The sequence below is a fragment of the Python bivittatus genome, unplaced genomic scaffold (assembly GCF_059951505.1).
Source record: "Python bivittatus isolate LINGU-HERP-01145 unplaced genomic scaffold, Pbiv_v1 ctg000070_np1212, whole genome shotgun sequence".
In the NCBI taxonomy this organism is placed as follows: domain Eukaryota; kingdom Metazoa; phylum Chordata; class Lepidosauria; order Squamata; family Pythonidae; genus Python; species Python bivittatus.
In genome coordinates this window covers 21,642,919-21,659,802 of record NW_028277034.1, presented here as the reverse complement: position 1 = coordinate 21,659,802, position 16,884 = coordinate 21,642,919, and the positions used below count along the sequence as shown (strand labels likewise).

General features: G+C 36.1%; 1 protein-coding gene across 1 annotated transcript in view; it reads right to left on the bottom strand.

Annotated features, from left to right (window-relative positions):
- IQCM (IQ motif containing M) overlaps positions 1–16,884 on the bottom strand; it is a 103,233-nt gene that overhangs the window by 47,511 nt on the left and 38,838 nt on the right. The window contains exons 5-7 of the mRNA XM_088133247.1: positions 8,813–8,925; positions 6,413–6,602; positions 5,489–5,633 (exon numbers count right to left, since the gene is read on the bottom strand). Of these exons, the coding sequence (XP_087989373.1) occupies positions 5,489–5,633; positions 6,413–6,602; positions 8,813–8,925 (448 nt within the window). The remainder of the gene's footprint in view (positions 1–5,488; positions 5,634–6,412; positions 6,603–8,812; positions 8,926–16,884) is intronic.

The following is a 16,884-nucleotide window of genomic DNA, read 5'->3' as shown; positions in this document are numbered from 1 at the left end:
TTAGGGTGGTATCGTCCGCATATCTGAGGTTGTTGATGATTCTCCCTGCAATCTTAATTCCGGCTTGTGATTCTTCCAGCCTGGCATTTCTCTTGATGTACTCTGCATATAGGTTAAATAAGCAGGGTGACAGTATACAGCCTTGTCGTACACCTTTCCCTATTTTGAACCAATCGGTTGTTCCATGACCGGTTCTGACTGTTGCTTCTTGGCCCGCATACAGATTTCTCAGGAGACAGGTAAGGTGGTCTGGTACTCCCATCTCTTTAAGAATTTGCCACAGTTTGTTGTGATCGACACAATCAAAGGCTTTTGCATAGTCAATGAAGCAGAAGTAGATATTTTTCTGGAACTCTCGTGCTTTCTCCATGATCCAGCGAATGTTGGCGATTTGATCTCTAGTTCCTCTGCCTCTTCGAAACCCAGCTTGTACATCCGGTAGTTCTCGGTTCATGTATTGCTGAAGCCTAGCTTGTAGGATTTTGAGCATAACCTTGCTAGCATGTGAAATGAGTGCAATTGTGCGATAGTTTGAGCATTCTTTGGCGTTGCCCTTCTTTGGAATTGGAACATAAACTGACCTTTTCCAATCCCGTGGCCACTGTTGCGTTTTCCAAACTTGCTGGCATATTGAGTGCAGCACTTTAACACCATCATCTTTTAGTATTTTAAATAACTCAGCTGGAATACTGTCATCTCCACTAGCTTTGTTGTTAGCAATGCTTCCTAAGGCCCACTTGACTTCACTCTCTAGGATGTCTGGCTCAAGGTCAGTGATCACACCAGCGTGGACATCAGGGACATTAAGATCTTTCTTGTATAGTTCTTCTGTGTATTCTTGCCACTTCTTCTTAATCTCTTCTGCTTCTGTTAGGTCCCTGCCTTTTTGTCCTTTATCATGCCCATCTTTGCACTAAACGTTCCTTTCATATCTCCAATTTTCTTGTAGAGATCTCTAGTCTTCCCCATTCTATTGTTTTCCTCAATTTCTTTGCATTGTTCATTTAAGAAGGCCTTCTTATCTCTCCTTGCTATTCTCTGGAAATCTGCATTCAGTTGCTTATATCTTTCCCTTTCAGCCTTGCTTTTCGCATTTCTTCTTTCCACAGCTATTTGTAAAGCCTCATCAGATAGCCATTTTGCTTTCTTGCATTTCTTTTTCTTTGGGATGGTTTTAGTTGCTGCCTCCTGTACAATGTTACGGACCTCCGTCCATAGTTCTTCAGGCACTCTGTCTACCAAATCAAATCCTCTAAATCTATTCATCACCTTCACTGTGTACTCACAAGGAATATGATCTAAGTCATACCTGAGTGGTCTAGTGGTTTTCCCTACATTCTTCAATTTAAGCCTAAACTTTGCAGTAAGAAGCTCATGATCTGAGCCACAGTCAGCTCCTGGTCTTGTTTTTGCTGTCTGTATAGAGCTTCTCCATCTTTGGCTGCAAAGTATATAATCAATCTGGTTTCGGTATTGACCATCTGGTGATGTCCATGTGTAGAGTCGTCTCTTGTGTTGTTGGAAAAGAGTGTTTGCTATGACTAGCTTGTTCTCTTGACAGAACTCTATTAGCCTTTGCCCTGCTTCATTTTGTACTCCAAGGCCAAACTTGCCTGTTATTCCGATTACTCCTTGACTTCCTACTTTAGCATTCCAATCCCCTATGATGAAAAGGACATCTTTTTGGTGCTAGTTCTAGAAGGTGTTGTAGGTCTTCATAGAAGCGGTCAACTTCAGCTTCTTCAGCATCAGTGGTTGGGGCATAGACTTGGATGACTGTGATATTGAATGGTTTGCCTTGGATACGCACTGAGATCATTCTGTCGTTTTTGAGGTTGTACCCCATTACTGCCTTTCCCACTCTCTTATTGACTATGAGTGCAACTCCATTTCTTCTAAGGGTTTCTTGCCCACAGTAGTAGATATAATGGTCACCCGAATTAAATTCACCCATTCCCGTCCATTTCAGTTCGCTGATTCCCAAGATGTCGATGTTCAATCTTGTCATCTCATGTTTGACCACATCCAGCTTGCCTCGGTTCATAGATCTTACATTCCAGGTACCTATACAATATTGTTCTTTACAGCATCGGACCTTCTTTTCGCTTCCAGATACATCCACAGCTGAACGTCCTTTCGGCTTTGGCCCAGCCGCTTCACTCTTTCTGGAGCTACTTGGAATTGCCCTCCGCTCTTCCCCAGTAGCATATTGGACACCTTCCGACCTGAGGGGCTCATCTTCCGGCATCATATCTTTTAGCCTTTTAACATTGTCCATGGGGTTTTCTTGGCAAGGATACTGGAGTGGGTTGCCATTTCCTTCTCCAGTGGACCACATTTTGTCAGAACTCTCTGTCATGACCTGTCCGTCTTGGGTGGCCCTGCACGGTATAGCTCATGGCTTCACTGAGTTACGCAGGCCCCTTCGCCACGACAAGGCAGTGATCCATGAAGGGGCTTGACAGCTATACGTACTGAATAATTAGTAAAGCTGTCTGAATGTGAGGGCAATTGCTGATAAATAATTGTAGTGAAGAATTATTCAGAGAAATTAAAATGGAAGGATATGCAATTCTATGACACTGGTCATCTTGAATTACTGAGTCAATCTAACTTTTTTTACTATTTTATTATGTTTATTTAAAACCAAAATATATTTTCAGAAAAGATAATATCAATAAGTGGACAGAAAATTAATGATCAATATAACATTAGTAAAAGATAAACCATGCCTAGCAAGATACATTTTTATGGTATAAGAAAGAATTATAATTTTTTTAAGCTTAATGCCAAAATCTACACCATGTTATTATTTACAAATATTAAAAGAACAAGAAAGAAAAATAAAAAACCACATCCCTAAAAATAATATAGGTAAGTATTTAATTTCTGACTTCCCCCTTCTTTCTACTCCAACTGATTTGCAGTACCTATTGACATAAACTTTAGAAATCATACTCTAAGTGTTTGTATTTACCTCTCTGAATAATGTAAAATATATATGGAAACCATTCTTAAATTTAGTTAAATTCTGTTATGTGTATGTGTGTATGTATGTGTGTGTGTATGTACGTACATACATACATACATACAATTAATTTTGTCATTGCTACATATTCTTCAGGTTTAAGTTCCCAGTATTATATCTTTTTTCCAGTTCTATGCCAAGTTTGTCCTCATAGTTGCAAGCATATATCCTAATAAATTATGGTATTTTTTAATTGATATGGTCTGAAATTATACCTAGTAAAAATGTGGTTTTGTGGTTTTATTTCAGATTTGATCCCTAAGATTCCCTGAATGATGCTGTGTTTGTCTTTTTGGGGGAGGGGGGGTTGCATGTCCACCACATATGGTAGAATGTTCCTTCTGTCTCGTGGCATTTACAGCATTTGTTACAATATGATTTGTCTATTTTGGCAATTATTGACAGAATTGAATACCATATGTAAAATATTTTATACCAGTTTTCTCTCAAACCATAGCTTGAGGTAAATTTTATAGATTTGCTTGACAGTTCTTCCCATTGTTATATTGGGACTATTTCTTTGAACTATTGCATCCAGTTTATCATACATGTTTTTATTTGTTCTGTCTCTGTATCATATCTAAGTAGAAGTTTATATATACAGTCTAATAGGCGGTCTTGATTCTTTATAAACATTTCAGTCTCATATATTTGAGACTGAATCACTGTTTCTGCCTGACACCATCCTTAATGAGAGAGGGAGCAGATATTAAGCGAACTTCAGGAATGTCACACATACGAAAATTGTTCCTCTTGGTGAGTTTTCCTGGTACACATTTACAGTTATAATAGGAACTCTGACCCTGTAATGTTGTGTTGCCAAATTTTGGTTTCCCCATCCAGGAAACCTGAAGGATGACTGATATTTTCAGACCTATTCACAAAACAGAAATAAGGTTTGCTTCTACTATCCAGAGGAAAAAAATAAGACAACAACTCTGTATCACATGTATTTTCATGATGTGTATTGTACCCATTTCCACAAACTAGTACCATCTTTATTAGGTGGAATCTTACCACAGATTCTACAGCATAGCTTCTAGCATTCTATTAACATTCATACATTGGTACCAAACTCATAAATATCATTCTCATCTATTTTTGTGTAACTGTCTCATAGAATTCTTATACATTCTGGGTGATATAATCGACAGCAGTGCTGGTATAATCACTATGAAAGATTCTTGATTATGACACTAAAAGTACTTCATAATATCTAAATAATATTCATGTGTATTATGTTTTAACTTTTAGAGACATAATACATAAATTGTTGCTTTGCCATTTGATAACATGTGCACTCCACATTTGGTACCTAAATATTATGGCTCTGCATTGTTCGAAAATGTTCAGAAACATGTTTTGGACTTCATCTGAGCACAGTACCCCTCTGCCACTCATTAAATAGCCCAATACTTTTTCAGGTTTCCATATGATCCTGAAGATTACATTCCTCTTCTTTAAGAAGTTGAGCCACAGAACCCTAAAAAAGATGTGGCTGTATAAATGAATAGCAGAGAAGTGGTACGCTGACATCTTATTCCTAATTGTTTTCAAAGTGTACACAGATCCGCTAAATATTTCTGCTAAGATCTCTTTTTCTGTGGTGAGAGATCCTGTTTATTTCTCAAGGTGTACCCACTATCAATTCTTAGATTACACGGGCACATCTCCTTAGAAAGTCTGTTTGGCATTAGCTTCCACATCAGTGGCATAACATTTAAACTTATACTCAGCACTGCAGTGAGCTGAGCATGAAATACTAATGTTTCCGAATGTTGCCAAATAGTGCATCAATTCTGAATGAAGAAGTTGAGACAAAAGTGGATGCTAAATAATTTCTTGCCACTTCTAAATCCTTGTTAGTGACTTGCCACTTCCAGCTCCTGTCAGTACTTTCCTCAGGTTGTTTTTGGACCCCAGCTAGAGTTTCTCAGGGAAGGAATTACAGGGGAAAAAATCGAAAGAGTTTCAGCATGCTTCTTCCTGTTTTTTACTTTTCTGTTGGGAATGTCTGAAGTTCCACCTGATTGATATTTTGTGAAGATCTGCACCGAAAGACAGAAGGCTGCTAGTAACACATGTTGTTTTGCCCTGCCAGAACACACAGTTTTGCAGCTTAGTGGTCAGAAAAGTAGAAATAGTGTTTTACCAAGACAGATCCTTGCTGCCCAGGATCCCACGGTTAACACCCTTCTCATCACCTGATACATTTAACTGAGAATGATACAGATTGCATTTGGGGTTCCTGCAGGGAAAACATGTGCTCTATCATTAAACGATGGTGTCTCTCCCCAAATATCCTCTTTATATTACTATATCATCCTACCAAAAAAGACAACACCTCTGAGATGATACAAGTAGTCTCAATTTAAAATACTGAAATATAGTTTTCTGAAATAAATAACAGAGATATGGTAATAACAATATCAATAACAGATTATTCTGAAAAATACATACGCAATTTATTGTCAAGCCAATCTTCCAGTTGTTCAAATATTAGTGGTGTACTTGTATCCAAGATGCCACAACGGCGTTTAATTCGGTACATCATTTTACGGTAATCCTTTATTACAGCTGACAAATTTGGTCCATGGTTCTTAGCCTGTAATTACAAATATGTGTGTGTGTGTGTGTGTGTGTGTGTATGTATAATATATATGTATTATACACACACACACACACACACATAAAACATAAATAAAGTGGTATTGGGAGAAACAACATTTGTAGAGTAAAAAATTATAGGTACATAAAGGAAGAAAACTTTCCAGATAGTGCCGTAAAACCAAAATAAAAATCCTTTGTAATATTGCACTTTCACACCAGAGACTAAAGGATTTTATGGCAAAGATCAAAGTCTGTCCAAATTACTGCTGAAGTTCTATATATGGAAATGTTAAAAATCTGGTGGCAGAAGATACTAGTTTTCACCTAAAAAGATATGGCTAGAATGCAAGATTAGCCAGAAGACATTGGAGAATCCAGGGAAATCATAGATTGGCTGTAACAAGATATAGAATATTATGTGTGATCCACTTGCTGATAGGTAAAATGAAGGCCATATTGAGGTTGAGGCTGCAGACAATACATTTTTGTGCTAAATAGAAAGCTGCCTTTTACCTTTTACTATTTGCCCAAGTATCCCAGACCCAAGTATCCCAGTAGTAAGGACTTTCAAAAATCATTGTGCATTCAGAAAAGTATAGGAATTATTTCTTGAATAAATCAATCCCACAGCTGTCAAATTCTGGGGCTAATGTCAATTTATAAAAATCATTACTGTTCAAGCTGGTCAAGGTACTAGCTAATGCAAACAGGTTTAGAGAAAATCTATTATAATACGTCACAATATCTTATGTTATTCAAATTCTAGTACATTACCTTCATTTTTATTCTGTTCAACCTAGTACGTTCAAACCATCCTCTGATAAGTTTTTGAATACAAGTGGCAGCTGAAACAATTTTTTCCTTTGTAGGGATTCTTCGGATTTTATTAAAGGCTTCAAATATTTCTAAATGTGGGCCAATCCTTTTCACTTTCTCATTAATTATACTAAGACGTTTTCTTTTCCTGGAAGGAAGGAAGGAAGGAAGGAAGGAAGGAAGGAAGGAAGGAAGGAAGGAAGGAAGGAAGGAAGTTGTTTTAAACTAAATGCAGTGCTTAGAATCAATTGTAATAATATGGAAACAATGGATAATTAAACATTTCAATAGAAGACCATGAAAATGGCTGAAAGTGGTGATCATGAAGTAATACTGCTATCCAAGTCAAGGGTGAAATCCAAAGTGATATTCAAAACAATGGAGCTTTATTCTCCCAGACACTAGCATTAGAAACAACAAATGGCTCCAATTGTATTTGGTGTTTAGCAGAATGAAATAAAAACTCTAAGTAAGCTAATGCTTCAGAAGAACACCTACAGGATTACACAGAAACTGGAAAACAGTGTTTCAGGCTTCACACATTAAAACTCATGAGTTTAAACTCATATTCTTTAAATGTGCCTGAAATTTCTTTGTGTATATATGAAGTGTCATTAAATTTTCTGAGGAAAAACAGCTATGCCAGATTTCAAATAGATTAAAGGATATTGTGCAAAAGAAAGAGATATTTGTAAAGAATATTGAAGTTTCTTTCTGAATAAAATGTGTCTGACTAAGGCAAACAGCAACAAAAATACAGTATAACCAGTTGATTTATTGCTCTATCCTGTTCTTTTGAACAGATAGAAAAAGAAGTTATTGAAAAAAGGAAGGTCAAAATATCAAAGCAGGAGTAAACACATTTTTCTAGGTTTGAAGGGTCCATTCAATATTTGAAATCATTTTGGGAGCCATAGTAGGTAGGGGCAAGTTGAAAAAAAGAGTGGGGCCAAAAAGACATAATATTACAATTTTCTGCAGCAGCATTATCATCATAACTAGTCCTAGTATTATCATTATTATTAACTTTATCACCATTATTATTTCATTATTTTTATTATAATCAAGGTCACCAGTAATATTGTCTTCACTTACCATCTGTCTTCTGTTATATTTCCATGTATTTTGTATAAATGAAACAGAAACAATTTAATTAAGGGCATAATTTCAGTGTTTGAGGGAGATGGATTAGACTGAAAATTTTGAGGTTTCATTGTTTGGGAGTCTCATTCAAACTTTTAATATTTATCAAACCATAATGTTGAAGTTTGCCATGAGATATAGTTCCAATGATGCCATATTTCTATGTTTTATTATATTATTATAAATCTTATAGCATGTACATTTCAAGCCTGTACACCATACGAAGATGTTTTGCATTGCAGTCAGTATATAAATATTTTAAATAACTGTATGTATCAACTCAAAATCATAATTAAGACATACAAGTACAATGTATACTGATTTGCTTCAAAACAATCTTGTTAAAGTCAATGAAATGTGCCTTTGTTATCAACATCCTAAATATTTACCAACTAATGTGACTAATCTGAATTCATGAATAATTCTTCAAGCATTTTTGTTGTGTGTAGTCATTCACATGGACTTTTTTAGTGAATGCTTGCTAATATATACATTCACATATTTGAATAGTGTCAAAGAAGAGACAGACTGCCAGCTCAGAAAGGCTGATAATACATATGTTCCTTATATAGAGGAGGACATTCTGGACCTCTCTCCCACAATTTAAATGTATTGTATGTGTATTGGTACTGCTTTTGCTAGTTAAAGTTTGGGATTTTGGCATTTAAAAGGCTAGTTATATTTCCCAATTTTGGGAGAACCAGAGAGTTGGAAGGACTAACATACAATTCAACAAGTCCAATCTGCTCACTTAGTGCAGTCATTCAAATTAGACAAGCATCTCTCACAAATGTATAGCCAGTCTTTGCTTAAATATATCTAAGAAATGTGAGCCCATCACCTAAATAACTGATTCCATAAATTGGTCTTCTCTAGGAAATGTTCCCTTATATTCATTCATCCACAATCTGTCTTCCTGAGCTTAACAGCATCCCTTCCTGACTTGCACTGTGTGAGTGATAAAGAACAGATTTTGGCCTTCTTTGGTGTTACACCCTTTCTGCTGTTTGAATAGGGATATCTATGGGACAGGAAAGGGCAAAAGGCCAAGATGGCAGACCCAACTATGTGTTCCAAACCCTACTGCTTTGCAAGTGCATACAACACTGATGTACACACAAAGGGGCAGGAATTGGACCCTGCCCTTCCTCCTGGCTTTTTGTTCTTCCCTCAGTGAGCATCCCTACATTTGAAGAGTGTGATCATATCTCCCACTGAGGTATTTTCTCATGACTTAACATACACAGTTCTGTCAGTCTCTCCTCAATGGACACTCTCTCTAGATTCTGATCATCTTTGCTGGTCTTCTTTGTGCCTCTTGCAGTTTGCTAAAATAACAATACCAAGAAAGGTGAGATCTGAGCAATACAAAATGAAGTGGAAACATTCCTTTCTGTGATTTAGAAATTGCATTTTAATTAATTAGGTTTGCCTTCTTTGCAGTCACATCAACTACAGTCTCATATCATATTCAGTTTGTAATCAACTGCATTTCCAAGAGCCTCTTTGTATGCCCTGTTGCCAAGCCAAATATATTCTCTTTCTCTGGGAGCCATTCAACAGATTCTTCCATTTTGAAGACAATGATTAGGGAGAATCTTTTCTTTGTTTTATCAATATATGCAATACCTTTTTTCAGAACTACATGTCTTTTGGATAACAGTGTAATATATAAGGATGCTTCCTTCTCTAGGAAGAATTTTTGCTACATCTCTGTCTCTGCAAATGTTTATTAGGATAAAATATAATTCTAACCCCCCCCAAAAAACACCTGTAACTTGTACTGTTCATTTATGAATAGAATTTCTCCATTTATGAATGGAATTGAATGTGCAGCAATTACTTGGCTGTTTGCTTTATTATAGCTAAATGTTTCATAGTATAGACTCATCTGGCAACATTAGAGACACATAGGTACCATTATGGTACCTGTTCCCATCAGTCACTATGTACCCTGTCCTAGGGTCTGTATCTTTCAGCTCACATGGTTGATTAGTATGACATATCACTCCAATATATCTTAAGTAATCACTCCAAAATATATTAAGTAAACCAAAAGACCCAGTAGCACAAGAAGAAAAAACAGGAGTCATCTACAACATACAATGTAAGGACTGCAACGAACACTATGTAAGGACAGACAGGCAGAAGACTAGCAGAGTGCATCCACGAGCACCAGCTAGCAGTTAGAAGACATGATGAGAACTCCTCAATCTCACAACACATGGATAGACTGAACCATAGTTTTAACTGGGAAATTGTCAGCATTTTGGACCAAGCAAAATCCAAAAATGTAAGGGAATTCCTGGAAGCTTGGTATTCAGACAAGGCAGCAATTAACAGACACATAGAGATAAACTGCATATACATACTATTCAAAAGAGACAAAAGACCAGAAGATCGCCTCACCAGCACTCATCACCCAGATAAGCAAAGGTTACCACCAGGCACACAATCAAGCAGTAAACTTATGCTAATCAAGGAACTCCCAGAGGAGCAAAACAAGATCTCCACCCCCACCAGCACTGGCAAGGCAGGCCACAGTATATAAATAGAGAGCAAACCCCATCCCATTTTAGCATTGAAGATGTTAACTAGCTGGGTAACGAAACGTTTGCAAGAAAAGAATCAAGCTCAGAGAACCCCAAGGACTCCACAGTTCAACCCTGAGCTACACATATTTGCCTCTATTAGTATGGCATAGCTAACTGCATTTCCTGTTTCTTTTAGTCCAACAGCCTGATACTCTGCCCTCCCACCTGCTGTGCCTTCAAAGACTCAGTGGCATACAAGTTAAATAAATAATCAAATAAACATAAAATAGTTTAAATAAATACATCTCAGGAGAGATGAGAGAGTTATACGCAAGTACAATCACTACCACAATCATGTTCTGATTATTTAATTGACCCAACGAGGTCAGTGGAAGGAAGACAATATTATTACCTGCCTTTGGTGATATGAATGCTAATTATATTCTGTGCTGTGCCATGGTGACAGTAACAAAAATTACCATGACAGCATATTTATTTATTCCATTTGTAGGGCTACCCACTATTAATGTAGCTTACAAAGGGGGTCCAAAACGTCAAGGTAACAAAACTAAATTCATCAAGAAATAAAACAGCTGTAGCAGCATGTGTTTGTGTGTATGCATGTGTGCATACATGTGTATGTGTATCTTTTAATCGTATTTCAGATGTTTCATGTTAATTTTGGAACTGCATATCCCCTGAGATTCGGTTGATCCTGAGCCTGCCGGCCTTTTCGAAGGCATTAAAAACCTGCTTTTTTTTTCCTCAGGCACTGGGTCTAGGAGTAAGATTCCCCTAGCACTTAGGTATTTGTATGTTGTTGTTCTGAATTATGTTTTTCTACTTCGCTTTATGACATGGTTTTTATTGCTTATTACTGTTTATGGTGACGTACACCACCCCGAATATATAAATCAGCTATATAAGTTGGTTAACCAAACAAATACATGTTTTCTGACCTTACCACAAATCAATTTCAAGTTTAGAAATTCTAGTAACCTTGGAATGATCCATTTCACACACAAGATGTTTCAAATGTAAAACCCTTGTATATCCCTATATGTCCAGTCCTCCTTTGAATAATTGGGAGGCAAAATTCCTGCTGCAGGTCTCTGATAGGTACAACGTAACTATTCTTGGGTGCAGCCTACATTCCACCCACCCTCTCCATTTTAGCTGCTCCACAGGGGCCAGTGATACACTTGGGCTAACATTGTCTTTTTGTATATCAGTGATTACACTGATATATTTCTTCTTTCACTGGCAAAGCAAATCTTTTCCCCAAATCTTGAAACTCATTAACTAGAGCAGTGTTGTGCAAACTTGGTCACTTTAAGTTGAGTGGACTGCAACTCCAAGAATTACCCAGCCAGCCATGCTGGCTGGGGAATTCTGGGAGTTGAAGTCCACTCATCTTAAAGTGGCCAAGTTTGGACAACATTGAACTAGAGGGTCATCACTATAGTACTGCTCCTGAAATATAGGAGAATAAGAAAAGGAGTTAGAATTCTAAATTCCTCAAATCTAAATGAAACTTAATTTAAAATGTTTTATATAAATGACTTAAAGTATAATGTATTGTGTGTTTGTGTCTGTATGTTTATCCATCTATCTATCTTGAATTATACATTTTGATTTATCTATTGCCACTAATTATTTTTGGCTGATACTGAAGTATTTTGTTTGCCCCATTTTATAAAAGCTGTTTACCCATCTGTTAACAGGTTGGAAGTGATTAAGGGACATTTATTTTGGCTGTTTCAAAAGCCAAATAGATTCTGAATTGAAAATATGTGTCTAAACCAGCTGAAGGAGTTGCCAAGTTCACAATCAGATGTATGCCTCCTCCAAACCCAGTCCCCTACCAATTTAAATTATCTCACAGCAAATATTCTATCTCCTTTAACATGTCCAAATTTCTTATTCTGTCTAAATGTAATTCTCGTGTAGTGGCAATTTGCCTTTGGCTGAAGTACTAATCAACAGAGCCAAGTGCCAGCTGCATAATGGATAGTGACCTTGAAGCAGAATGTTATGTTCACTGATACCCTAAGACCCTGCTTTTGATGATATATTCACAGTATTTTTGATTAAGTATTGTGCTGCCTCTTTCTTTTTTAAAAAGTGGCTTCAAGATAATGGACAGCAGGGCAGAGCATGTATTTAGATTCATAAAGTCCCAAATTTAATTTGTACCATTTTCAGTAGGGCTGAAAAATTCCTTCCAAAAACTGTCAGAAGCCACATCAGAAAGTCAGTAAGACTGGGACAGAAGTATCTGTGGTTTGACCCAGTCACTATGTTCAAGCATCATGTCCATAAGCCATAGTTTGTTTTAACCTCACATAGAATGCTTTTTCATAAACCAAGATTTCCAAGCCATAATGACTGGGTTTAAACTCAAGACTTAATTGGTTAAACCAAAAACAAGCAAATCGTACCATTACTTAGTTTGATGTATAAATCCTGCAGAAAGCAAAATTGCATGTTCCTGTGCCTGGAACATAAGATTCCACTAACTTTAATCAGATCAGCCTATTCTAGGAAGGTGCCCTCCAAATATGCTGGGGAACAGCTCTTTCCATTATTCTTGGTTAGTATGTCCTGGACTGTTCGCAGCATGATGGAAGATGCAGCCCAGCACACATGGAAGGAATTACAAAGAAGAAAATGTGAATATTCTATAAAACAAAATGGGAATGTTATCATAATCTGTACTTTTTATGTGTACCATTAATTTAAACAGATCTTATTCCCCAGTATATGTGCCTAGCAATCTACCCTTAACTTGATCTCCTCAAGTTATATTAAAATACCAACTTTGGTAAGGCTAATATATGGATTTCACCTTCAAATGTACTATCCCACCAGAACAGATAGGGTAGGCACACTCCACGTCCCTTCCCTTAAAGATTGTGGGTCCTCGGAAACATGCTTTTTCCATTCCAGCCCCTGCCCTATGGAACACCTTCCCTCTGGAGATCCGACAGGCCCCCACACTTTTAACTTCTGGAGAGCACTCAAGACCTGGCTTTTCCCCAGGTGCTGGAATAGGGTGAGATCATAGTGGGAGGATAGTGTGATGGGTTGTATTAGAAAGGAATACATCAGTATCAAAAACTAATGGAAAAAAATTCATCAAGTATTGGAACTATTGGAAAGTATTGGAAAGAAATACATCAAAACTTCCATGAAATAATGAAAATAAAATTTGAATTGAAACCATACATATTTTTATTAGGTATGACCCCAGAGAGTACAAATGAAAAGCATCACAACTTAATAAGATATATGCTGATCGCAGGAAGAATCAGTCAGGCTCAACTCCGAAAAGGAAAACCTTGCAACAATACAAGATTAGGAAACCAAAATCATTTCAAAATTAGGGCCCCAATCCACCAACATCTCTGAGTTTTCTTTTCTTGGAAGAGGCAGGAAGAGAAGAAATCAGTCATTAGCCCCATAATTTACCCTGTTGAAAGATAGCCTAGGTAGACATGGTAGGTGAGAAGAACATTGGGATTTACATGTGTTCAGAATGCTTTGGAGAAAGGACAGATGGTGATGTGGTGGTACCTTGTAACACATTAATTCCACTGCAATCAGTGAGACTTAACCATGGCAAACCTGTTTAAACCAGGTTTAATAGTATGGATCCAATCTATTGTTCAGAACACCATACTCAATAAATAAACCCCAATATTCCCACCAATGAATAGTTTGAATAGATCATTTTGGATGACTTTTTTATTTATTTTATTTTAACCATCCTGAACATCATTATGTCATTAGCAGATCTGACAATTTACTTGCTTACTAATAACTCTGGCAGATTTATGTCCCTATTTAAACCCCACTGTTTAAAAGCCTCCACTGCAAGGACCATCAATTGCTCCTTCTTCTTGTTATTAACCAATTACTAATCTATAAGATGATTTCTTCTCTTATTCTACAATAACTAAATGTTTAGGAGTTTGGGGTGACAGACTTTACCCAAAGACTTGTAAAATCCAAATAAATCTACTTGCTCTGTCCTCCCTACCCAATTCTAAAAGTCTAAAAGGTTAGTGGACAGGACTAATATTTGCAGAAGCCAGATTCATTCCCCCTCAACAATATTTATCCTTTATGAGTTGTAATGTGTATGTATGTGTGTGTACACAGACACACAGATACAAACTTACATATACATACATATATACATACATGTGTACACACATACATATACATATGCTTTTTATGGGCTACAGAAATACACTGGATGTAACAAGATAAAATTTAACAGAAACAAGTGCAAAGTTCTTCACTTGGAAAATAAAAATTAAATGCACAAGTATAGTAAGCGATACTGGCTTGAGAATGGTTCATGTGGAACAGACCTTCAAACAGCACTTGATTTAAAACAATATGAATAATTTATTTATTTTAATATGATCAAAATATTCTTCAAACAAAAAACCCTAGATATAATGTTATGTAAGAAAAGCTATTCCTCTTCATACTAGTACCAATTTTGAAAATCTTGATTTCTTTCCTTCATGAATAAACTTAGGCAACATATTTTCCATTAAGATTAAGTACTCTAAGATTGAGAGTAATGAAAATTAATAGAAATAAGAGTAAAAATGTAGGTAATATCAATGTTTGTATAGATGCCAGTCCACCTAACAAAGATATACAGTTATTTTTCCCATTTTTCAAAGTCTACTTTAGCCATTTAAACAGTGGACTATATTTCTGAGACAAAAACAGGCATATATGTTTAATAATTTATTCCAAGTATGTTAATCTTGAAAATTTCATTGAAAAGAAAATACTTTTTGAATAACTAATTTAGCAGCTGTAGATATATGCAAACAAAAGAGTTCTGACTTTTCATAATTAATTTTTAGCTGTGAAAAAAGTGAATTAATGAAAAAAAAACTTTAACTGTAGAATTGCTTTTAGAATAGTACTTAAAAACTATAAATCTATCATCTACAAATTAATACTATGAACTCTATCATTTATTAATATTATTTTAATCTGAAAAGCCTAACTAAATATTTTTATAAAACTGCAAAGAGAATAGATGACAGTGGACAACTAGTTTCTTTTAATCTCAGAAGTTTCAGAGTTATAATTATCTATTTATTTATCTATCTTTTATCATGATTAACACAGATTGATGCTTTTAACTCCCACAAATTGATCTTTCTAGTAATGAAATCAAAAGTATCCCACTAAACCTCTCAAAAACTTCATGATATGGAAAGAAATAATTGATGAATAACTTTTCTTGTCATTACACACACACACACACACACACACACACCACATATGAAATGTGGCAAAAACCAATTAGGCATGAAACCTGCCTGGTCAGGTGGAATATAATGGGCTTTAAATCTCTTTTGTGCATGCTTATTTTCCTTTCTGTTCTTGCTTGTGCTTTATTTCTGTTTTCTGAAGAAAGTCTTTTCACAAACTCTTTCCTTGACACTTCTAATTAACTACAATAGTAAAGACTAGCTAATTTTCTGTTATTGTTGCTTTGGGTAATCCCCAAAGTTTCTGGAGAAATTTGATCTTCTTGGCTTTTCCTTTCAGTATCCTCTGACCAATCCCCTCCTTTTAAAAACGCTCCTCTTGGAAGTCAAGTATGACTGGACTGGATTTTCTTAGATAATGTCCACCTATGTAAAATTCAATTTTGCTGCAATTACTGATATTCAGGCATTTCATTGGACCTTCTTAGAAATAGACACTACATGGAAACAAAAGGTTTGCACTCTGGATTTTGGTCTGGGTCCAAAGATTAAAGGACAAGTTTTACTTCATATTTGCTACTATTGCATCCATTTTATATTTCTGAAAATAAGAAAAAACTGACTGACTTACATGGGTTGGGTTCACACATTACATTTAAGGCGTAAGTTCATTCATGGACATCCCATGCAAAGGGAGCAAATGATATGCATGCATCATGTTGTCATGATGTAAATGATGTGAATTATGCATTTGTGTGATGACATTATGATTAATGTAATAGCTTCAGCCAGATCCCTATGATCTGGTTTGTTTTGGCTTATGAATCTAGCCCTTGCTGTTTGCAAATCATGGCTTATGCTTAATATGTTCTATGAATCCAGCCAATTATATTGTTTAAATTTTCTTAAGCGTGATTTAGTGTGGGTTGAACTTGGTTAGTAAATTCGGGTCAAAAATGAGCCTTAAATCTCAAAGTTTAAATCTTCAAACTAATTTCACCATTTGTTACTTTTTAAAAAACAATAATTTCCTAGCCTGAACAATTCCACCTAAATACATTTAGTTTTCAATGGAGGCCAAAGCATCTGCTTCCCTGCCTTGCATCTCACAGCAATTCCCTTTCTGTTAATTAATTCCTAAGTAGTTTTGGGTGCCCAGCCTTCCCTCCATCCTGTCTCTACTACATATAACTACCATCTAAATCTATGAAGATACTAATATGGTGATTCCACTCCCAGTGTAAAGACAGGATAAAACGTACCTGTATAAATATTTTAGTAACAGTGGTCATCCAAAAAATGTTCATATGTCAACTACATAGAAAGAATAGAAGAGCAAAAAGATTTGCTGGATTTTCCTGTTTTGCATGCTGTTTAATGAATTGAAAGTATTTTTTAAAATCTGCAATCCTAAGCAGACTCATATGGCAATAAGCTCTATTGGAGACAGAGTTACTTTTGAGTACATATGCATAGGATTACAGTGCACACCTCTTCCCTCCAT